We start from the raw sequence: 23,691 nt of genomic DNA, 5'->3' as shown, positions 1-23,691 counted from the left end.
TATTTGGGTGGTGAGAAAAAATAAATTACAAAGAGGTAAACATCACTTATATTTTTAAGGTTATAAGATTAATATGTTTATAAATAAAATATTTTTAATAATAAAGTTTTCCAAGATATTTTTTTTCAGATTCTAGACATGTTATTCTAATTGCGAGTTTTAAGTTTGTCTCTAGGCTATTTAAATCTCATATTCTTCTAGTAGGTACATATTGCTATTATGGATTAGTAAAATAAACTTAAAAATTATAATACATTAAATTAGGAGAACTAAAATGTGTGGCGCTCTTTATAGTTTGAGGGCCATATTTGCAATTTAGTCCTTAAATAACTTATTCATATAATTTTAGTCGAACAATACTGCATAATTTTTTTTATATATCAGAGCTGAAAAATTTTTATGAAAAAAATAATATTATTTGTACGTCCAAAAAGAGTACAAATCTTATCTATTTTTATTTAGGGACACATATTGAATCATTGTCCTATCAAATTATTATTTTAAAACATAATTTTTTAAAATAAAATTTCAGGATGAGACATATAGAGGTAACGATTTTTTTGTGAAAAAAAAATAAAATTCTATTTTTATATATATATTTTTAACTCAAAATAGGTTTTCTAAAATTTTTAAATTATTTTTTTTAGGGATAAGTACATTTATTTATTTATTATATGAAAAATATTTAGCACTCATCCTCCTCCTCTTATTTAACCAATCCAATGATTTTCCACCCCCACCAGCTTACTACCACTCTCCTCACCCCTAATAAAAAAAAGCCGGCGCGGTATTCACGTTCGTCGCCGACTTTAACCTCTCCGTTCCGGCGAGAGGGGGGCGGAACATGAGATCCGGCGCCGACTTCTTCGTCCTCTGCCTTTCGCTCTCCCTCCTCTCCCTCATCCCCACCGCCCACCCTCTCGGCTTCCGCCCCCCTCGCCTCGGGAACGGCGCCTACCTCACCCGTGAAGAGCGATGGCTCGATCAAACCCTAGATCACTTCTCCCCCATCGTTAAGTCTCTCTGTCTCTCTCTCTCTCTCTCTCTCTCTCTCTCTCTCTCTCTCTCTCTGTGTCATGGTTTTTGATTCTGGTTGAGCGATCAAATGATTTGTAGCTGGAATTTTTTTTTGAAATAAAAATTGGTATCATTTTCTTTTTTTGACTCTTTGATTACAATTTAAACGTTATCTGTAAAGAATCCCGGAATCTGAATTTCGCCATGAATTTTGATACCTGATAACTGTGTAGCTTGAGAGATGATTGAATGATGTTATGAAGATTATAGTAGTTGATATCAATATTTTTTTTTATTATTGTTGGTTTTTGATTCGTGCTGAAACAATTTAAACGTGTTATGCAGCTGGATATTTTTAAGCCTTTTCAGAGAAAAGCATGGAAAGTTTGAAGGATTATCTTATAAATAATCCCGAAATTTTCTCATGAATTTCGAGGAATTTGACACGAGTTAATTCCCCTTTGATGCTGCATCACTGTTTTTATGTTAATATTCATAGACGATTCAATTCGCTGTAGAAATAAATGATATTTGATCATGTGTGAAACCCTTCGATCCCCCTTTTCTTCTTTTTTTTCTTTGAAGCGAGTTTAATTAACGGGGTTTCTCTGGTTGAATGCACAGGATCATCGCCAATTCAAGCAGCGGTATTACGAATTTCTTGATTACTTCCGAGTTTCCGATGGACCTATTTTCTTGAAAATATGTGGCGAATCCTCTTGCAACGGAATTGTCAATGACTACACAGCTGTGAGTATATATGTGATGTCGTATTCTTGCTCTGAGTGACATGCCTTCTTTTTCCTAATGGACTCCTACGGTTCTATAATTTTCATTATCAACACTAAATTTTTAGCCTATTATCAATCTATCTGTGAGTACTCTTTTTTTTCACTACATGTAAGTCATAATCCTAATAATCCACGTAAGGCTTCGAAAATGGGAGGAACAGGAGTAACAGGGGAACCAAGAACTTCATCCTGGAGATCGCCCAAAAAAAATTATGAGTTCAAAAAATTATCATCATTCTAGCGATGCAGTGATCTGCAGTGTAAATTAGTTCATAATCATGCGTAATCACTTGATGATACAGGTTCTAGCAAAGAAGTTTGGTGCTGCTTTGGTTTCCCTTGAGCATCGATATTATGGGAAGAGTTCACCTTTCAAGTATTTGACAACAGAAAACTTAAGATTTCTGTCCTCAAAGCAGGCTTTATTTGATTTGGCTGTTTTCCGCCAGCATTACCAGGTTCCTCCAATGTGCTAGAAGTGTATAACTTTCTTTTCTGATTTTACTATAACACATGCATATCATTATTTGTTATTTTTGTAGTCTTTGACCTATTATTATCTTCTTTAATTTCTACTAACTATTCTTCCTAGATTTCTGAATGAATCTACTTCTATTGTATTGAAAGGACTACTTCAACACAAAGTTCAATATTTCAAGTGTTAGTAGTTCCTGGTTTGTATTTGGTGTTTCCTACTCTGGAGCACTCAGTGCCTGGTTTCGCTTGAAGTTCCCACATCTGACCTGTGGGAGTCTTGCAAGTTCAGGAGTTGTCCTTGCCGTTTATAACTTCACCGAATTCGACCAGCAGGTTCATAAGCTGAAACTGCTTTGGGGCATTTTGATGTCACTTTGTTATGTTAATTCTACTTTCCTCTAAGAATATGATATCCCACAATTTTGCATTTTACCCCTTTAATTTGCCAGTAAGTTTTCTGTAATGCCATCTCTTTCAGATTGGAGTGTCAGCGGGTGCCGAATGCAAAGCTGTGCTTCAAGAAATAACCAGACTTGTTGAGGAACAACTTCAATCTGATGGAAGATCTGTCAAGAGCTTATTTAGCGCATCTATGGTACTCCTTTCCTCATAGCAATTCATTGTCTTTGTTTACATGTTTTTGTTTTCTGCCTCCTTAATTACTGCCCCTTTCTACTATAGTGGAATCTGAAGTAGGTTATATGAGCCAATTGAAGAACTAAATGGCATTGTGGGGCTAAAGTTGCATCTGTTGTTTAGCAGAACACTGTGATTTGTTTACTTACTTTCTGGCTATAATAATAATTTTTCCTTCCATTAATCATGACACTTAAACTTAAAAGTCATTGAGAAACGCCCTATGTTGCTTATCGTCTCTTTCTTGTTTTCTGCAGCTAAGCAATGATGTTGACTTCTTGTACTTTTTGGCAGATGCTGCTGTTACAGCGGTACCCACTATCGACACAACCTAGTATAACATTTGAAATTAATTTTTCCAGGAATAACTTCTTGGATTTCAGTTTCAGTATGGGAACCCGGATGTTCTATGCTCCCCTCTTATCGATGCCAAGAAAAATGGTGAAGACTTGGTGGTAAGCTCCTCTATTCTTTCACGGACAGTCGACGTCCTAAATAGGTTCTTGTTAAAAGAAATTTTTGATACATGATGCTCTGAGATATTTTTCTAATGATTCTTCAATACTATGATGCCTATCATGTATAGCAAATTACTGTTACATTTTTTTTCAGCCAAACTTGACAGCATCTTTTTCCTGATTGAGAAAAATTAATACAGATTTAGACTTTAAATTTAAATTTTTAAATTTAAATTCTAAACATCAAATTTTAAAATTTAAAATTTAACATTTAGATTTTAAATTCAAATATAAAAATTTTAAATTCTGGTTCAAATTATAAATTTAAATTTTAAATTTGAATCCAAATTCAAAATTTGAATTATTTTAAAATAAATTTCAGCGAAAAAAATTATTATTTGCAAACAGCAAAATTTTTTTGCCAAACAGTTTTACAAAATCACTTTCCATCTAGACAGCCAAACAATACAGTTTTTAATCTAAACCAATTCCCTAAATCAAACTCAATTCTGCAAAAATCACTTAGCCAAACAGGCCCTAAGACTGTTTTGGTTATTCGAGCAATGTTTTATAGTTTTCATAGGCGTTTCAACATTTAATTGTCTTCTAACAACTGACTTTTTGCAGGAAGCGTATGCTCACTTTGTTAAAGATTACTACATTGATAGTTTTGGTACTTCGGTTTTATCATACGATCAGCACTATCTGAAGAATACAACTCCTAATGAGACAGGTGATATGCTACACTGGTTTGATCTTCTTTTCTTTTACCATTAACAAGTTTTGCATTAAACATATTTATATTACAACTTTAACCAAGATTTGTTGATCAAATATTCATTGCTAGCCGCTCGATTGTGGTGGTTCCAAGTTTGCACTGAAGTTGCATATTTTCAAGTCGCGCCTGAAAGTGATAGCATCCGTTCTTCAAAGATTGACATAAGGTTTACTTCCGCTAAGTTTCTTCTGCTTATACAGTTCTATTTTCAATATTGATACTCTGCATTTACAGAATAAGGATAAAACTGATATTAATTTTTTCTTTCCCTAATAAAGCGCATCTTGTAGAATCTTGAACTAATGATTAAGCTGATGTCAAATATGTTAACATGGTTATCCTGGAAATCATCGCTATAGCATGGTTATTCTTCAGAATATAGTTTATTATAAGAGAAGGTCAAAGAATCTACTTTAATAATCCATTTTTGGGTTAATCTTTGTCTTGAGGAAGAAGAAAGTGCCCAGTTCGTAGTTATCGTTATATTCCCCATCATGTAGATGTGATAACCAGTAGACTACCGAGTTGGAAATCTTAGTTCGAGGCAATGAGACCTAGAGGGAGTGGGGGGGTGGTGGGGTTGAATAGGTTTACACACGAGAAGTTCTATTTAACACTTATAATAACACTTATAATAAACTGTTTTTCACCTTGGTTGAAATATCATTAAGGCTATTTGGTTGCAATATGTTATATTGCTCTAGAAGTAGGCCAGATCTTGGAGGAGAGCTGTTAACAAGCTGAGTGGGATGGCCTCATTCAAATTAAGATTCAGAGCTCTGCTTCTATTCAACACAGCCGAACCTGATATTTTGATGCTAACTGTTTTCCAATTTCCAATTATGAAAACTGATTTTCTATCTTACAATTTTTCTTCATTACATGTTTAATGAGCTTATACCTTTTTACTTCTTGTAGGTACCATTTGGACCTCTGCAAAAATGTTTTTGGGGAAGGCATCTACCCCAGTGTAGATATGACTAATTTATATTATGGGGGCACCAGAATTGCTGGTCTGCTTTCTTGCCTTGTCATCTTTTCAGCAAACTGTGTTTTTTCTTTTTTATAAGTAGCTCTCTCTTGGTACCAACTTTCTTGGACTCAAGATTATAGTTTTCACAATTAAACAGTACATGTGCATTAAAGGATCACGCCTAATTGTGTTCCAAAAATCACTTCATCCATGACTATTTACCTATGTATTATTATATGTCAAAACATCTGGTACTTTGTGCTGCATGATATTTCAAAACAACCCTGGAGATATTGTCAGAGCCACTTATATGATCATCACCCTTCTACACTGAACAGTTACTTAATGATCAATAATAATATGGACATCAACAACTTGAAGGTTGTCATATTGAAATGAGGTCTAATAACTTTGACGAAGCAAAGCCATCACCAATCTTGGAATAATAGAATGTTTAGCATGCATATTTTACAATTATAATCTGGTTTAATATGTAAAATTGCCTCTTTGGAGTTCATTAGAAATTGTTATAAAGGACCAGTGCCAACATCAGAGTATGGTATGAGCAACCATTGAAATTGTTACTGATATCCTGCTTTCGAAGTGTCTACTGTAACAAAGTGATTCTGGCTGGAAAATAAACATTTCAACATATTTACAATTATCTGCTTTACATAAAATCATGATAAGAAAGAAGTCCATTTCAGTTGAGAGGGGTGTATTTTGTAAGAATAATGGAGATTGCTTCTCATCAATGTTAAGAGTTAATTCAGCCATACAAGATACATAACAATACTGGTGCCCTGCAGTCACTCACTCAGGCTGTCATGCGTAACTTAATGTGCTTTTTTAGTAGTTCTATTTGAAAATTGGAAGTCTATTTAGATATGAATAACTCACAATTTATTGATGCTGTTAAAAATAATTATTAACTTGTGTAAAATGTGTAGGTTCCAAGATAGTGTTTTCCAATGGCTCACAAGATCCATGGCGCCATGCATCGAAACAAACATCATCAGAAGATTGTGAGTTTTCATAAGTGGTTTTGTATTTTCTATTGAGTGTTTCCTTTATTTTGAGTTGTACTATCAGATCTCTCTCTTGTCTAGTATCTATAATTCTGGAGTACTTTTATTGATTTGCTTCTTGAACTTCACTTCTCGGATGTTCAAAAGCTGCATTATTCGGCCTCATTTGGGTGCGCTACCGTTTTCTTTTTTTTCTCCCCAGAACTCATGTTCTGTGCAATAGTATCTGCTGATAGATGGACTTCTCTCTTTTTATTATTGTTGCTTAACTTATGAAGTCATCCTCTCCAAAGCAAAATAAAAAGAGAAGCTACAGTAGATTGCAAAAGAATCATCATCAGCTAGTGTCCTACATTGTATCAAATTTTAGTTCATATAATATAGTGTTACAAAATTATGCCTCAAGTGCTGTATTACTACCATTAAAGTATTAAGTTTTTTGACCAGTTGAATACAATATAGTACTACAAGGGTAGGAACAGCCGAACAAGCATAGAACATGACAAATGCAAGCGAGATGGAACCGTTTTTTGTGATATGTCTTCGCGCATGCTTCTCAAATGTTTGAATTGCCGGAAGCAGTTGGCATGTTTGCTAAAATAATTGTGGGTTTTATATTCTTTTGTCTTTTACTAGCATTTTGGTTACATGTGCAGTGCCATCTTACTTGATCAAGTGTCATAATTGTGGACATGGTACCGACTTAAGAGGATGTCCCCAGGAGCCTTTGAATATTGAAGGTACACTAATTCGCTCCCCTTCTTCAATACTAGATCTGAGGTTCATTCAAAATCACCTTCTCTGACAAGATACTAGGCAGTGGAACTCAAATAAGATTTAGATTGAATGATGTAATCCTGTGGAATATTTTTAAATACAATCATTGTCACGCTGCATAATAGACTAGATTGTGTTTAATCCTGTCCTTTTGCCATTTCTTACTTTGTTTGGTTATGTAATCCTGCTCTAGGTGATGCTACGAACTGCACATCTCCTGAGGCTGTGAAGAAAGTAAGGCAGCAGATCATAGATCATATTGACTTGTGGTTGTCCCAATGCCAAGATACAGGTAGGAGTTTGACCTGTAACATCAGAACATTTAGAATGCTTACTCTAATATATATCCAATGGCTAATTTTATATGTTCCAAAACTCTTAACTGTCAAAATCATATAAATTTGCAAAATCTTTTTTTCTGCCCTTAATATTATCAGGTCAACCTTTACATGATTCTCTTGGTATATCATATTGGTCTTTTAATCTGCCTTTGATGGATTCTCAGTTTCTCTTTAAGTTGAATCTATATATAGAGAGAGAGAGAGAGTTGTGCTGGAATACTATTAATAGCATGATACTATCCAATTTGTGACCATCCTGATGACTAGGGTTGAGCAGGTGGTTGGTCTAATAGTAATGATTCAAGAGTGAAAAAGTGGATAGTATGTATTATTAATAGTATCCTAGCAGAACTCATATACATATATATATAGTCAAACGATCTGACTTAGGTTTTCTAAAATTGCAAGTGCTCAAGTTGGATGACCAAGGGCCCTTTGGGTCTGATCATTCGAAGAGGCATTAACAACTATTTCCTCGATATTACACCCCTAACAGCTTCTCACTGCAGAGGCCAGACCCGACAGAAGCTAAATAAATACATGAAAAGTTTGAGTTTATATATTTACCACAGAAGGCTGTAAACATAGGGAAGGTTTTGCTGTATCTCAGTTTATTAACTACTGACTTTTCGGATTTTAATTTTCAGGAGATGATGATGAGCCTGGTTTGTTTCTAACAGGAAAAAGGATGGTTTCTGCTCTTTGACCTAATATCGGCGAGCTAATACCGGTATATGAACTTTCTCAGTTATGAGAAAATGTGTCTGCTAACTATGCCTACATAGATAGCTTACATGCTGTGGATAATCCACGACTCAATTGAACAAAAATGAGTTTATTATTTTATACAGTTATTTAAAACCCCTAGTGTTTTACTCGCAAAGCTATGAGGGGTTTCCGGTCATCTTTATTTTCATGCGATGATCCAGCTGTGTATCACCTTATCCGCTTTACTCTTGATGTTACTATCTAATCGAAAACAAGTTATATATTTTCATCTCAGATTTCATGAACATCTGTGGCAATGCCGTTATTCTTTAACAAGGATTTTCAGGGACTTATTAGTGTAGTCCTCCACTTGCTACTGCTGGAAGAAGCTTTTCGGCTTCAGTGTGATGCAAGAAACGTATATCAATCAATTTATTTGATGTTAGTCTCTAGGTATCGCCGTGTTTTAAGATAACTAATTGTGTTTTAGCGAAAAATAGTAGTTTAAGCTTTATCTAAGAATAATCTTATTTTATAGGAATTGTACTTTCCCCCTTTTCTATTGGATAAATCTGAAAAAAACAACTGAATAAAAGAGTTCCATTTGTATTCCCCTCAAACCACCAGTGCCTGAGAACCGTTTTAACTCAAGAATCTGGAACAAATTGGGCAGTGTACTTATTCACAAACGTTCAGCTCATTATAACTATAACAGTTGCATTCATTTTGTTATGCATCACCACCATTATAATCGACTGGCCGATAATTCATATACGGTGGCTAAAGCAGCAGTTTGACTAACAGAATTAGTCAGGAAAAAACCCCAGTGAAAGCACAAGCACAAGAAGGGAGGTAGCAGTAGAATTCTACATTTCCCCGCTGCTGTGGGGACTCGCAATGTTTTTTTTTTTTTTTTTTTTTTTTTGTAATTGAGAAAGAGATAGTAAGTTACCTGCTTCATTCATTAAGCAAAATGAACTAAGCGTACAAGGTGGAAACAGCTATGACTCGCAGTGTTAGTAAGAATAGTTCTTGCCGTACATCCCTTGCTTTGCCTCCTCAGCCTCATCCTCACCGGTGTGCTTTCCGAGCTGCGCCAGGGAGTTGGCCTTGGCGCGCACGAGCAGCGCCTTCTGCGCAGCATTGACGTTCTCGGTCTGCCTGCCCCACGTCTTCAGGCACGTGTTCTGCAGCGCCCTTGCGTGCGAGAACGACACATGCCACGGGTTCTGCCCCTGGTTCATGGCATTCAGGTCCAGCGTCGCCTCCACCTCCGATTGCCCGCCCGACGGGAACTGCAAAATCCGACAAGCGCCGCCGTTAGCTCCTTTTTCATTCTCTCAGGTGATCGAAAAGTTTGCAAATATGTCCCTCCTAGTTCAGAAGAACTGGTTGTTGACGGTTAGTTTTCGACGGTTGGATCTTGTTATATCAGTTTGAGATTAGACAAGAGAGCTTGCCATGATGGATGCGGCGGTGGAGCGGCTTGAGGGTGTACTCTGCGACTTGCTCCACAGTGTGGCCTTTCCCTTGCACTCGGCGCCGGGGGTGACCATGCTGGGCTTGAGGAGGATACCTTCGAACGTCACGTTGTTCTCCGCCCGATCCCGTGCTCGCCGTCAAGCAGGATCTCCGGCTCCACGATCGGCACTAGCCTGTTGTCCTGTGAAAACATGCAGAAGAGTGAACATACAGAGAGAATCAGAGTTCCGTTCCTTAACGGCGAGGGCCGAGGGCCCGTTCGGAATGCTCACTGCAGTTCGCCTGCTCGGAGAGCAGAAGAGCGATCAGATCGCTGAGTAGTACAATTCGGCAAGCTGAATAGGCTCACTGGATAAAGAGAGACTCTTCGATCATGATCTCCGACTCCAACACCCCTCGCCGATTTGGCTCGCTAAATTGGCGACTGCATACACTACTTGCAGGATGAAGTTTACACTTTGTATTCATTTCTACTGATTACTGTGGTTTTTAGCCGTGAACTTGCAAAAAATTGTTCCAAATACAGCTTTTCTCAACAGTAACTGTAACAAGAGCGAAAGAGAAAGAAAAGGAAAAAAAAAAAAGTTCCTGCCGGTTTGCCTCCGTGTTCTCTAGCCCGTTCGGCGCTGGCCGCTTTCCGCAAGTCGCATTCGACAATCGACGCCGACACCATCGAAACGATAAAAGAAGATGATAGAGAGAAAGAGACTATAAGAATTGACTCTGTTTTTGAATGCTTATGGCATGGGCCAATGCAGTGCAGTGAGCTCCTCTTCCATTAAGGAGCGTTTGGATTTACGAATTTGTAGATTCAACGTAACTCAAGTATAGCAGTGGACGCCATCGAAACGATAAAAGAAGATGATAGAGAGAGAGAAAGAGAGATAGAGAGAGAGAGAGTATAAGAATTGACTCTGTTTTTGAATGCTTATGGCATGGGCCAATGCAGTGCAGTGAGCTCCTCTTCCATTAAGGGGCTTTTGGATTTACGAATATGTAGATTCAACGTAACTCAAATACAGTGATGTTTGAGTTCTTTTAAAGTTTGATTAACTTTTTATTATTTGTTTTAACATAACTCGTACAGTCTGAAAGTTAAATTCAATTATTTCTTCAGCTTTTTTTTATGTAATTTGGTGCTTGGTAAAATTAGTTTTTTTAGTTTTATTGTTTATTTTGATGTAAGTAAGTGAATCCCGTTATCTGGTAAATTTACCGTTATAAAATTTAACCTATTATATAATTAAATTTTTTTATTATTTAAATGTAATTTTAATTTATTATTATAAATAAGATAATTCTAACTCATTATAAAGAAAGTAGAATTTAAATTTTACTATTTAATAAATTGTTTAGAGGAGGTTAAGTATGGCAGAAGTAGAGTTCAACACTTAAAAAAAAAAAAGTCGAGAGTAGGTCTAACGTAACTTGAGTTACATTATATTTTTGACTTATACCAAAATAAATAACGAGAGTAACAAAACTTAAATTCTATGAATCGATTACTCCACTTAGGCCAAAACAAACGGACCCTAATAGCGAGAGGACATGGGCCGTTTGAGGTTGAAATGAACGGGCCAATGAGGAGGTGCCAGCTGCGCAAATGAGTCTGACGTGGCAAGATAATGGAGGATCTAAAGAAGCATCTGGAGAGACCATGTTGATCGTACTCGGTGCTTTTGCGCAATTTCGTCGCCTCTGCTGTGCACCGTGAATCGATTCGCGTGGGCCTGGTTCGTGCGAACCGTATCTGAACAACAGTTAGGGTTCGTTTCAATTTCGCCACGAGACCAATGTGTTTGTTAATTATAATATATATATATATATATATAAATGTTTGGCTTTTCTTGAAGATATTTTTTTTAAGAAATATTAATGATGTATTGATTGAATATGACATTATTAGATTGCACAAAAGGACCGATAATTGGTGCACAGGAAAAACGAGGTAAAAAAAAAAAAGGAGGACCGTCCTTTTGCTTTGTTGTAAACTACGCTCAAGTGTTCCGAAACATTGGCAAACTTATTTAATTTAATCCAATAATTCTCAGCTACCTAGCGAGTAGTAATTAATAAAAACAACAATTTTTGTGCAAATCATGAAGATCGAGACTTCTGCAGCAGCAAAAAGGGTGCGCGACGCAAGAAACCAAATTCGACGTCCCCTGGGGAACTTAGAATTTTTGAGGTGCCACAAACTCGGTGACAAACTAGGTTCTTTCAGGTGAGCTTTATCGCAAAAAGTTTCGGCCGTCGTCAATCCATAGCTATGTCGATTTGTCAAGCAATTAAGCACAATAGTGTAACATATATTATTTACGCCAATTAAGTAATTTACCAGAGTATATGATTTACTCTCAGCTGTTTCGCATTATCTATGTACGTGAATTTTTTTCATGCATTTTAGCCATATGATTGTAGCTTAGCATAGTCCCAGCAGTAACACTGTCCATGTTTTTCGTTTTAGTCGATCATCTTCTGAGTGATGACACCAGTAAGATGTTACGTTATGTGTCATTGAAGCTTGATATTCTTTTGAACTACCACTCTAAAACCAGAATTTAAGAAGAATTATTACTTTGGTAAAACAAAATGAAGTTATTCTGTAGGAATCCTGAGTGTAAATACATATTACTGTGAAAATGGGCCGGATCACAAGTAAAGTGTCGCTATAAGGGCCCAATTATGTAACCGGCCCACTAAACAATGTGGCCCATGTACAGCCCATTTACATTCCTAGAGCGACAAAAAGGCCCTTTTGGAATACTCCATATATTATAATTATATATATTGCCATTAGGAATGCAAATGTGACGGATCCGGAAACACCGAGGTCCCAAGTTCGAATTCTAATTGATTTATATTTCTAGTTAAGTTTATTTCTAAATGAAATAAATGAAGCGACTAGCATGCTATCTATCTCTCTCAAAAAAAAAAAAAAAAGACAAATCCGGAAATNTGTTTTTTTTTTTTTTTTTTTGTCTCTTGCTCCGTGTTCTTGGTTGGTCAGGACAAGGTCATTTTTATTTTATTTTTCGCTCTCATTTATCACTTTATTCGATTTTTGACTGATTGAAACGAATTGTAAGAGGAAATGAGTATTTCATCTTCTGCCCTGATTTCTTAGCGGATCAGGATGAATTCAGAATTGATTAATTTTTTTAAAATTTTTGGCTCCCACTGACGGTCTCATTCGAAGCGGATTGAGATGACTCCACCAACCTGGAGCCATTTACATCCCTAATACTCGCATTACAACTTTTTCCAAAGGCTTTTCACTTTTAGACGGCAATTTCTTTATCTAGATTTTTTTTCTTTTGTTTTCTTTTCTTTTCTCATTACTGAGTTTATCCAGTTTAGTCAACGTGTGCTAGAGTTAAGAGTTGAAATGGTCATTTTATTAGGAAAACATCAATCAAATGTTTAGCAATAATAAATATACATATAAGTACCAAAGTGCAATATCACGATACTACAGGGACCATCCGTACATTTTTAACAGGTGTGTTTGAAAAGTTTTTCAAAGCTGGGAAAATTTACGCCCTCCAACTACTCTCTTGTGCTACTTTACCGCTCACTCCTTTTCGCCCTTTTTTCAACCTAGCGGCGCCTTCGTTTTGGTGCTCGTTGCGTCGTATGTTCGTCCCACGAGTCCCCCCCACCGAAAGGGCTTTTTTAAAAAAGGAAAAAAAAAATGTGGGGAAAAAAATTAAAATAAAATAAAATAAAATTCTTTTGAGTCTTTGACCTAAGAAGCGCTCTCTTGGTCCATCTCTTCCGCTCGGGAACCCCCGCGCACCCTGGGACGCAAACGCGGAGAGAGAGAGAGAGAGAGAAAGAGAGAGGGGACGAAGAGCTAGGGTTTTGCGCAAACCCTAAATTCCGCTGCGTTCCCCCCTTCAATGGATTCCGAAGCGGGGTTTCGCTCCGGCGATGGCGCCCTTCCTCACCCGATCGAGCGCCCCGACGAGGAGTTGCCGCCTCCGCCTCCTCCTCCTCCTCCGCCTCCGCCTCCGCCTCCGCCTTCGCCTCCGCCGCCTCCGCCTTCGNCGCTGCTGCCGCAACGAGCGGCGGAGGCGGCGCGGCCAGCGGCGGCGGCGGCGGCGTCGAAGTAGAGCCGGCCGCAGGAGGTACTAGCCCGGGTCCTTGACGCTCAGCAGGTAGTATAATCGGGGCTAGGGCAAGAGGGGCGGGAGCCCTACCGAGCCGGGGCAGAGGAGGCAGCGGAGGCTTCCGCCTCCGCCGCCTCCGCTTCCGCAAGCGGAAGCGCGGCCGACCGCCGAAGGCCCAGGGCGGCGCGAAGGCCCCGCCGGCGAGGAAGAAGGAAGAGGAGGAGGAGGAGGTCGTGTGCTTTATTTGCTTCGACGGGGGAAATCTCGTGGTCTGCGATCGTAGGTTAGGGTTTCCTCTCTCTCTTTCTCTCTCTCTCTCTCCACCATACCTTCGATTAAGTTCCTTATTAATGTTTTGAAAGTGTTGTAGGGGCTGCCCGAAGGTATACCACCCAGCTTGTATTAACCGGGACGAGTCATTCTTCCGTTCGAGGGTCCGGTGGAATTGCGGTTAGTTAGTTTATGCATTTTGTGGTCTTAATGCTTCTCACATTCTTGTTATCTTTTCTGCTACTGTAATCTGTAGTGAACCGTGAAATGAGTGCCATATTTGAGTTTTTGCAGCTCCACTATGTCAGTCATCGAAGAAAAATTGCTCTAGAAGTATCGCCCTTTTGAGTATACCCCATTTAGCGCTTCACCCATTACTAGCACTTGCGAGTTCGGGGCTTTAAAACTCTTTGTTTTACCATCCTCTTTTTTCGTTCTAGAATGCTGATTTGCAAGAATGTAGTTGGTGATATTATTCTGTGTATAAGAGTACTGATGCCTCCGCCAAAATATACTAAATCGAGCCAGCTTTAAGATCTAATTGCAGATTGAACCGAAATCTGCCAGATATTCAGTAGTCCTTTGTAAATACATTGACATCAAATAGATGCAATACATTGTCATTTTCCTGTTCACTTCTATTTTTCTTTCTGTATGATCATTATGTTCATGCAGATGCACATTTTCTTAATGTTCATTCGGAATGATGCTTTCCCTGAATCAGTTTAAATGAAAGTACTCCTAGTTCGATTTGTAACCAAGTAACAGAAAATTCCTTTATCCATGTGCATCTACTGGAGGAGTTTTGTCCTCTTTGGGCATATAAAACTTGGATTAGTGTACTTTTCATATTGGATCAATAGTTCATTTTCTTTCAGAAAATGGAAATTCTCCTCGGGGAATCTATTCAGAAAAGTAAAATGACCAAATAAAGAATAGCACTTAAAGTAAATCCACGCATCTAGAAATACGTATTAATGTCAAAGAACTATTATAGTTGATTATTTTATTTTCTTTTTAACTGTGAAGTGAGTGAGCTTTGTCATTTAGATTTTGTACTGTCAGGATTTCAGAAATTATTACAGGTCCATAGTTTCCTAACGAATGTTCTTTGGGAATATACTATAGTTACTATTGTTGCTTGGAGTTGAGAAGTCACTAGATATTATTGTACTATTGTCTGCTCAGAGTTTAAAGTGATGATTGTTAATACTTCTGCAAATGGCAGCAAGTTGTAGGAAGAGTATTTTGATTTAAAATTCCAATTCATAACTGCCCTTCGACATGCTTCTCTTTTAAGTTGTTCTGTGTACGATGTGCTGACCTTCTGTTTTGTAAGCACCAGATCTTGTAGTGTGCTGTGCATGGCATTTCTATAATATTATTCAGCTTAACTTTGTGCTGTTGCAACCTATTATCATTTCTCCAATGGTAACTATAATCTTCTGATTCTTACAAGTGCTTGATACTCTTTACCTTGCATATCAGGTTGGCATTTATGCAGCATGTGTGGAAAGGCTGCTCAATACATGTGTTATACCTGTACATACTCTTTGTGCAAAAAGTGCATTAATGCAGCAAGGTTTTTTTGTGTTAGAGGGAGCAAAGGCTTTTGTGAGACTTGCTTTAGCACGGTAATGCTGATAGAATCAAAGGAGGATGAAAAGGAGAAAAAGGTCTGCCTTAACACAGTTTTTAAATAAATTTTTTATTACTTGAGAGTTGAAATTCAGTGCAAGCTTTTAATTGACTTTTAATTTGATGATTATGTACATCTAATGTGAATATTTGTTGAACCAATTTTGTTTTTCTGGCAGGTTGTAGTTGATTTTGATGACAAGAATAGTTGGGAATATTTGTTCAAATTATATTGGTTAGATCAGAAACGGAGGTTGTCTTTAACATTGGAAGAACTAAGTAATGCTAAGAATCCACGGAAAAACTCTGGTGCTTCTCGCAATGAGCAGGAATCTTCTGATGAGTTATACGATGCTAACAATGACCAAGATGTTAGCTCTGATAGCTCTCCAGGAAAGCGCAGCCGAGGCATTTCTTCTAGGAAAAAGGTTAGGAAACGTCCCAAGAATCGTGTTGATCATGGAAATTCTGCCAAAAGTGTAGAAAATATAGTCACAGAAGTTCAAATTTCTCTGAAGAAAGTAGAAGGTGACAGGACATCTATGTCTGATGATGTTGAATGGGCTTCACCAGTGCTTTTAGAATTTGTAGGGCACATGAGAGGGGGTGATAAATCTCCTGTATCCCAATTTGATGTTCAGTCTCTTTTGCTTGAGTATATAAAGCGAAATAACCTTCGCGATCCACGTCGAAAAAGCCAAATAATTTGTGATACAAGACTTCAAAACTTGTTCGGAAAAACCCGCGTTGGTCATTTTGAGATGTTAAAACTTTTAGAAGCTCATTTTCTTATGAAAGAGCCTTCACAAGTAGGGAACATCAGCAACCAAGGGGGAGTTTCTCATCTTGATCCAGGTCAAATGTATGTTGAAGAACATAGTGATATGTCAACAAAGTTGTCTCCTGATAAGAGACGGAGGAATCGGAAAAAGATGGAGGAGAGAGAGCCGCAGACTAATCTTGATGACTATGCTGCTATTGATGTGCACAATATTAATCTAATTTTCTTGCGCCGTAGCTTGATGGAGGATTTGATTGATGCTCATGATGGCGACACATTCGGTGAGAAAGTTGTTGGCACTTTTGTGAGGATACGAATTTCCAATACTGGACAAAAGCAAGATATATATCGCTTGGTGAAAGTTGTTGGTAAGTTGTTACTCGTCTTATATCTTTATATAATGTTACTTGAGCTTACAAATGCTAATAAGTAATGGTTTTCTATGCAGGGACTAGCAAGGTCGCAGAAAGATACAAGATCGGTAAGAAAACAACCGATATTGCGTTGGAGATATTAAATTTAGACAAAAAGGAGGTTTTTACAATTGATGCTATCTCAAATCAGGAATTTACGGAGGTTGGGACTTGGTCATCTTATATTCTTGCCTTTTTTTTATTGCTTTAGTAAAATTACCATTAACATGTGAATTGCGTTGTAATGGTTTATGACTAAATAGCTGTACTGGTTTTCTCTTAGCATTTGCCACTGTGATTAGTCACTGTCTTTCTGCCATTTGTTTTAACCAAAAAAATTATCTCATATGAAGAAGCGTGTTTCTCGTTAGAAGTGGATCCCTCCTAGGAGGTGAAAATTCACTATTGCTTGCATGTGTTAGTCATTGTAATTCTATGCTAGTAGTCTTGTTTGTTCAAGGGATCATCCGGTCATGGGAATCCTCTTAGATGATTTGGTCAGGATACTAGTGGTGTAGTAGACTTACTGCTACAAGCTGTCAGGATATTGTGTTCAAACTCAGTTCACAAGTTTGAATAATGTCACCTTTTCCCAAAATGCTGATTAGATAATTTTGGGTAGCGAGGATAACTGTTATGGGCTTGATCTTCTTTCTGAATTTTGAGTTGAATACATAAAATATCAGAATAAGTTATCTATGCCTCCTTCGATTTGATAGCTTATACTTCTTGAAAGGTGTTAAGAGGTGCTGTTGTTTCATAAATTTTCAAGCTGGCAAATGCTGGTGGTACTTACTGGCTGATGTAGCCAACTTGACATGGCATGTCTTACTCATCATATGATAGTAATTAAATGATGTAAAAAAATTATTGTCATTCTTTATTTGGATTGATGAATCCTTTCACATTTCTTTCCAGGAGGAATGTAGGCGCTTGAGGCAAAGCATAAAATGTGGTCTGCTTACTCGACTAACAGTGGTAATGCTAAATGTTGATCAACTTTTGTTCTTTGCCCTCAACTTTATACACGTTATGCCTCCTTGACAAAGCCTTTTTCCCCCCTAATATCTTCAGGGATATATTCAGGAGAAAGCTCGGATCCTCCAATCTGTTAGAGTTAAGGATGTAAGTACTCTAGCATGTTCTGATTTCTTTTTGAAGTTCAACTAAAATTGTCTACTTTGTGGAGTTTAATAGTTAGAAAAGTAGAATCCTTTTTTTTTTTTGATTTATAGTTTTCTTATTGTTAGCCCTGTTTGTTTTCAGATAATGGAAACTGAGAAGTTGCGGCTGAGTCATCTTCGTGATCGTGCAAGTGAAACAGGCCGTAGAAAGGAATATCCTTTTTGTTAGCAGCATACCCTAACATATAAGGTGCTTACTTTGTGGATTGTTTATTAAGTATTCCTGGTATGTTGGCTGTCTCTGAAAACTAATTACACTACTATCAGCATACACTAACAGATAAGGTGATTAGTTTGTGGATTGTTTATTAAGTATTCCTGGTACGTTGGCTGTCTCTGAAAACTAATTACACTACTATCTTTACTACATTATTACGATCTGTTAAGATATGTCTTTCAAGCCTTTTTTTCCTTCAAATTCTGGTAAAGCGTGAGTTAGTTGCAAATTATTGGTTCATGTACTGCTTACTGCTATTCTCAAACTTCAGTCGCTGTAAAATATTGCCAGTAGAGAGAATATTGGTGTAATAAACTTTATGCAAGAATGACCAACCCATGTTTTCTGCAATGAAGCTAACTCACTTTTATGGCTTCTAGAGCAGATTTTGACAATTTTCATTGATGTAATGCAAAATGATTCTAGACTTTATCTTCTTTCCTCTAATGCCACATGCTCCAGCACTTGGCTGGAAATGGCTTCACATATGTTTGATGTTTGGCTTCTTGAAAAATAGACCACCAAGTTTGTTTTTCAAAGTGATCTTGGTGAAAACGTAAGTTCAATACTTTAGTGATCCTTAACTGCTTTTCACGCTTAGAGAATGTGTAGAAAAGCTGCAGCTTCTAGCCACACCAGAGGAACGCGTGCGTAGATTTAACGAAGTTCCAGAAATACATACTGACCCTCATATGGATCCAGAGTATGAATCTGCTGAAGAAATAACAGATGGAAAAAGAATAGGTATTTAATTCCTCAATTATAAAGATTTTGTAGTTATCCTCGAAAGGATCTTCAAATTCGGTTTAATGGTTTGTTGTGCAGGTAACAATAATATTAGCAGGTCAAGGGAGTCCCGTAGGAAGGGAAGGGGACCATTCGCCTCAGGCAAAACGGTGGGTAATTCAGATCCATTCACTGTTGTGGATGACAAGGAGAAATTGCCTTGGAAACAAGATACAGATTTCAGTCGGATGAATGGTTGGGATACTCCGAAATCGCAGACCAGTGTAACCAGTCCAGAAAGTAGTGTGACAAAACCAGCACATGGTTATGGTGCTGCGCCTATAACTCCATCACCGGTATCTTCTGCATTTTCTATTCCACCAGACATTAGTGAGAGTGATGATAAGGTGTGGCACTACAAAGACCCCGGTGGAGTCGTCCAGGGACCTTTTTCTATTTCCCAGTTGGACAAGTGGAGTAATTACTTTCCACGTGATCTAAGGGTGTGGCTCACATTTGAGAGGGAAGAGAACTCTTTATTACTGACCGACATCCTGCGAACATTCCAGAAAGATTCACCTCGTATAGCAGGTAATACAGGTGCTAAAAGTGAAAGCGCTTGGGGAGGGAATGACTACCGTAACACACGCCAAAACAATACTATGTTCTCTTCCACTGGTTATGCAGGTACAAATACTGGTACTTTAGCTAGTCGGTCTGACCCAAAAGTGGAGGCTAATTATGCTCAGAAAGGAAGGTTTGGTGCTTCTCCACGAGGGTGGGAATCGTCCAAGGATGCTAATTCTTGGCACGGTCAGGTTCAAAATTATAGCGGTCCTGCATTGACTGCTCCGGTTTCTGCGAGAACAGATGGACCACCAGTGCAGCATGGTAGGGGGCTTCCTGTAGGAGATTTTAGTAGATGGAACAATGGTCAGGATTCTGGCAGTGTATGGAGTCCATCTAAATCTGAACCGTTACACCCTGGTAATCAGAGTGGTGAAAGCCATAATTCTAATCGGAGCAATTCAGGCCAACAATTTGCTTCTCAATGGCCCAGTGATTCATACACTGTACCTTCACCAACCCCGCAGTTGAGTAGCAGAGATTGGTCGGGTGCTTTAAGCCCATCTACTGCATCGGCAAGCGGTTCAATGCCAATTTCTATATCTGGTGGGAAACATCAATCAACAACTGCCGCTATCAAACCCACTTTGACTGCCTCCTTAGCAGATTCTGCTGCAGCTGGGAGCTTGAACTCTGCTAACAGTGTATTGAAGCTATCTGAAAGAGCTCAGGGTGGGGGATCATGTTCCGAGTCGTCTGGTTCTGTACCCAGTATGACTAAAACAGAACAAACTGCTGAAGCTATCCAGAATCAGGATAAGATTGGTGCTTTCAGCGATTCTCACCTATCAACTAAGCAGGAAATTCCTTCTGAGTTTGGTGCTAAAAATAAATTGATAAATCAATCTGCAGTTGCTGTGGACACCCCCTTTAAGGACACGAAGAATTTTTTCGAGAGTGATTGTCCCAGTCCAACTCCAAAGTGTAGGAGGCAGGATCCATCGGGAACCCAGCCTGAGGAGGTCGAAATGAGACAAACATGGCCTGAAGCAGATGATACCAAAGATATTAAATCTTTAGTGCCTGATCCGACTTCTGTTGCTCTTTCACTTGAACTACCTGATTCACCTGCTTGTGTTCCTTGTGAAGCTGATAGTGTGGAATTACACTCAAGAGTCACAGCTGAAGAGTTGGGAGATAGGGATTCCATTAGCATAGCCGATTATCTCGATAATTCTCTTCTAGTTCACCCAGAACCTAATGATGTTGATCCTGGATCAAGTACTAAGCCCATAACGGAAACCATTGTGCTGGAATTGTTCACAGATCAAAGATCTGGAACTCCGAACAAGCAAGAACTTGCATCTCGGAAAGAAGAACCAGATTCCTCTTGTAATAATCCAGTATCTCCTGGGAGAGAATCGAGCTTCTTTAGACCTGAGCCTATACTAAACTGGGAAAGTCTCGATGATTCAACAAACACTAATTGGTCTTTGCCATCTCCCACACCAGCCTCACAGCCTTCTGGACTGAATGCTTTAGATGGTTCTTCCGCAGGTAACAACAAGAGAAAACTATTGGTTTAGTTCCTTCAGTAGTAGAATTTATTAAAATTTTTGCTGACTAGTGTTATTAACAGGTCATGGGACGGGGGAGAAACATGTTTCTAGTTCATCTTGGAAAGTAACTACTCAAAATCCAGAGACAGTTGCAAGGGTAGCACAAGGGAATGCAGAATCGGTGAACTCGAGTCTTAGCGAATTGAGGGCGCCACCAAAAGATACAAATCCTACTATCGGGTGGGGAGCATCTGTTCAGGGAAACCCGAATCTCACTTCTAGTTGGATAACGCCTGGTCAGGAGAACAACCCAATCTCCGGGTGGGGGCCAATGACTCTAGGAAACACGAGTAAGAATTTCAATTTGGAAGAACCAAGAAACCCGGCAATTGCCAATCCGACTGCCGGCTGGGGAACTGCACTAGGAAACACTAACAGGAGCTGGAGTTCACCGGTCGGCAATGCTGATACTTACGGCAACAGCTACTTCGACAACAGAGATTTAGCACATGGTGGTGGGAAATCTTCGAGGAGCAGGTCGGAGACTGGCGGGGGTTGGGGATCTTCAAGGCCGCCTTCGAAAGGGCAAGCTCAGAGGGGGGTATGTAAGTTTTATGAGAGCGGCTACTGCAAGAAGGGTCCTTCTTGTAAGTTTCTGCATCAATGATGTCTCTGCAGTAGAGATTTTGGTTCCCTTTCGTCTTTTGACCTCTCTCTCCTTGCTGTATTTGTACAGTGTAATCACCGTATAGCCCAGTATGATACACCGGAAATCCTCGGGATGTTAAAACAATTAGAATTTTGTGCAGAAAGAATAGCATAGCGCATTCTTGTTACCGTGTTGCTGATTGTAATTTATTCTAGCACCGAAGCTGTACGGAATCAGCAATCTTTTTACTTGTGTCATCTTCTTCTTTGGCCCACAGAGTTCTAAAGGGCGTGCGTTGTTTGTGAATTTGGAACCCGAGAGACGGAAATTCTCGTCTTCTCAATTCGTGTTTTGATTTGCCGGTTTGATAAACACCGAAGATCTGAAATCCCTCCTCCGTAGGGATAGACCTTGGATTGGATGCTTATCCCCAAATGGTTTCAGAAATAACATGAGCAAGCCAACAACGGTTTGTTGTTAAAAATAGGTAAGTAGAGATAAGAGACGGGTCTCACGACTCTTATCCTCAATCCCGCATCACTGGAAATTGGGCTTGCTGGCCAAAACTATTCAGTTTTTCACTGAATTGTTACTACTTCGACAAATGTGATGCTTATATTGATTGATAAATGTACCACATTAAGTCACTATTCGCCGACAAATTCACCTCGAGGTTTCTTTTCTTTTCTTCTTTTTTTTTTTTATTTATTTANTGGGGGTATTTCTGGGAAACCTGTGCTACCTGGCGCTGGACAACAACCTTCTAGAAGGGGAGTTGCCGGACCAGCTGAAGCGGCTGGAGGCGTCGGCGAAGGAGATCAACCTGGCCAACAACTCGCTCGCGGGTCGGATCCCCTTCTCCGCCGGGTTCGTGGATCGGATGCTGGGTAAGCTTAAGCTCACCGGTAACCCCAAGCTCTGCGTGGAGGAAGAGGAGTCCGGGGGTAAAATCGGAATTTTACAGCGGTGCAACAAAACGGAAATTCCCCATCCTGTCCTTTTCTCCTCCTCCTCCTCCTCCTCCTCCTCCTCCTCCCAAACTACGCCAATCCTCAATCCACTCCTTCCTCCTGTAATATCCCGGCTTGTATATTGCTGTTCTCGGTGCTTCTGGTCGTGGATCCGAGGTAACGTAATCGGTAACCGAGGCTAGAGGGGTAAGAAAATAGAGATAGAAATTGGGATTGAGTTAGAGGGAAGAGAAATAGAGGTAGAGAGATAGACAGATGAGGATTGAGAGGTGAGGGTTAGGGAAAAGAGTTGGGATAGAGATAAGGGATAGAGAAGAAGAAGGGTTTGGAGAAGAACCTTTGGGGGAGAAATAGACTATTTCATTTTCATTGATGATCTTCTCATTACATTCTGTTAGCTATATATATTCCTCTACAACTGGTATTGAAATTAAAGTAAACTATCCTATAAGGGCTAAACAGCAATATGTAAACTGGGTGAGAACAGGCTGGGCCGCGATTCACTCGCAGGCTGGGCCTCCGCTGGGCTTGTTCGGTCCGAAGTTGTCTGGTAAACGGGCAAGCGGGTTGCGGGTTCGCCTTCTCCGCACTATCCATTGCCGGCGGGTCTTGGGTTCGCGTTTTGCCTCCGATCCGGAAATCTGCCGATCCGACCCGCAAGGCTTCCATCTTCCCCAACCGTAGATGCTGTCGGACCTCCTTCTCCCTTCGCGTTCCTCCCATTTCCCCCACTGCCGCCGTCTACTCGCAGATCGCCCACGCCGCCGATCGCACCATCGCCGCAAGGCTCAAGCAGGCCTGCGGCGGGTTCCAGAGCGCGGCCGGCGCCTTCGCTTTCTTGAGGGAGACAGTCGCTGGGAAGGCTGCCGCGGCCGCAGCGCCACCCTTCCTCGTCGCCCGCCTGAGTTCCGCCTGAACGCCCTTGCCGCCGGTTCACCCCACTGAGCTCGCTCCTTCACTATTCTGCTGCTGCCACTTTTATTCTCCATTTTAACTAGTAAAGTTGCTATTTTTACTATTCTCCCATGCTAACTATTACTACTGCTACTGCTACTTCTACCATTTATTCTCCAGGGTCGTTACACCTCCTCCCCAACCAAAACCCTCCCACTCCTTCCCCCGCCCCCGCCGCCGCCGC

At 39.5% G+C, this 23,691-nt stretch overlaps 3 protein-coding genes across 3 annotated transcripts; 2 read left to right on the top strand and 1 right to left on the bottom strand.

The window, feature by feature from the left end:
* On the top strand, positions 726–8,289 carry LOC109714006 (probable serine protease EDA2). The gene is made up of 14 exons (XM_020238361.1): positions 726–1,012; positions 1,642–1,767; positions 2,111–2,266; positions 2,436–2,618; positions 2,764–2,880; positions 3,179–3,232; positions 3,305–3,376; positions 4,007–4,112; positions 4,227–4,323; positions 5,076–5,170; positions 6,081–6,155; positions 6,815–6,898; positions 7,129–7,227; positions 7,924–8,289. The coding sequence occupies exons 1-14, from the start codon at positions 845–847 to the stop codon at positions 7,980–7,982; spliced, it is 1,491 nt and encodes a 496-aa protein (XP_020093950.1). The 5' UTR covers positions 726–844; the 3' UTR covers positions 7,983–8,289.
* Positions 8,292–10,526, bottom strand: LOC109714007 (fructose-bisphosphate aldolase, chloroplastic-like). The gene is made up of 3 exons (XM_020238362.1): positions 9,739–10,526; positions 9,445–9,647; positions 8,292–9,279 (listed from the first exon to the last, which is right to left on the bottom strand). Exons 2-3 carry the CDS (start codon positions 9,538–9,540, stop codon positions 9,001–9,003), a joined length of 375 nt encoding a protein of 124 aa, XP_020093951.1. The 5' UTR covers positions 9,541–9,647; positions 9,739–10,526; the 3' UTR covers positions 8,292–9,000.
* On the top strand, positions 13,728–21,839 carry LOC109713858 (zinc finger CCCH domain-containing protein 19-like; the record flags this gene model as incomplete). The annotated part of the gene is given in 11 exon segments (XM_020238108.1): positions 13,728–13,861; positions 13,949–14,028; positions 15,337–15,524; positions 15,666–16,635; positions 16,716–16,843; positions 17,599–17,658; positions 17,755–17,805; positions 17,947–18,017; positions 18,677–18,825; positions 18,907–20,931; positions 21,014–21,839. Coding segments are annotated over 11 exon segments (4,443 nt in total), but the record flags the coding sequence as incomplete, so codon positions are not given.

This window comes from Ananas comosus, linkage group 8 (assembly GCF_001540865.1).
Source record: "Ananas comosus cultivar F153 linkage group 8, ASM154086v1, whole genome shotgun sequence".
Taxonomy (NCBI): Eukaryota; Viridiplantae; Streptophyta; class Magnoliopsida; order Poales; family Bromeliaceae; genus Ananas; species Ananas comosus.
The sequence above is the reverse complement of the archived record's forward strand: the minus strand, read 5'-3'. Positions and strand labels throughout refer to the sequence as shown.

What these genes read in the sequence shown, in the direction of transcription:
- LOC109714006 (XM_020238361.1), top strand. Translation starts at nt 845, where the DNA reads ATGAGATCCGGCGCCGACTTCTTCGTCCTCTGCCTTTCGCTCTCCCTC. An exon ending in CAGATGCTGCTGTTACAGCG is followed by an intron (nt 3,233 to 3,304) that starts GTACCCACTATC and finishes CTTGGATTTCAG; the next exon opens with TTTCAGTATGGGAACCCGGA. An exon ending in GGAGCCTTTGAATATTGAAG is followed by an intron (nt 6,899 to 7,128) that starts GTACACTAATTC and finishes ATCCTGCTCTAG; the next exon opens with GTGATGCTACGAACTGCACA.
- LOC109714007 (XM_020238362.1), bottom strand. Translation starts at nt 9,540, where the DNA reads ATGGTCACCCCCGGCGCCGAGTGCAAGGGAAAGGCCACACTGTGGAGC. An exon ending in CCACCGCCGCATCCATCATG is followed by an intron (nt 9,280 to 9,444) that starts GCAAGCTCTCTT and finishes CGGATTTTGCAG; the next exon opens with TTCCCGTCGGGCGGGCAATC.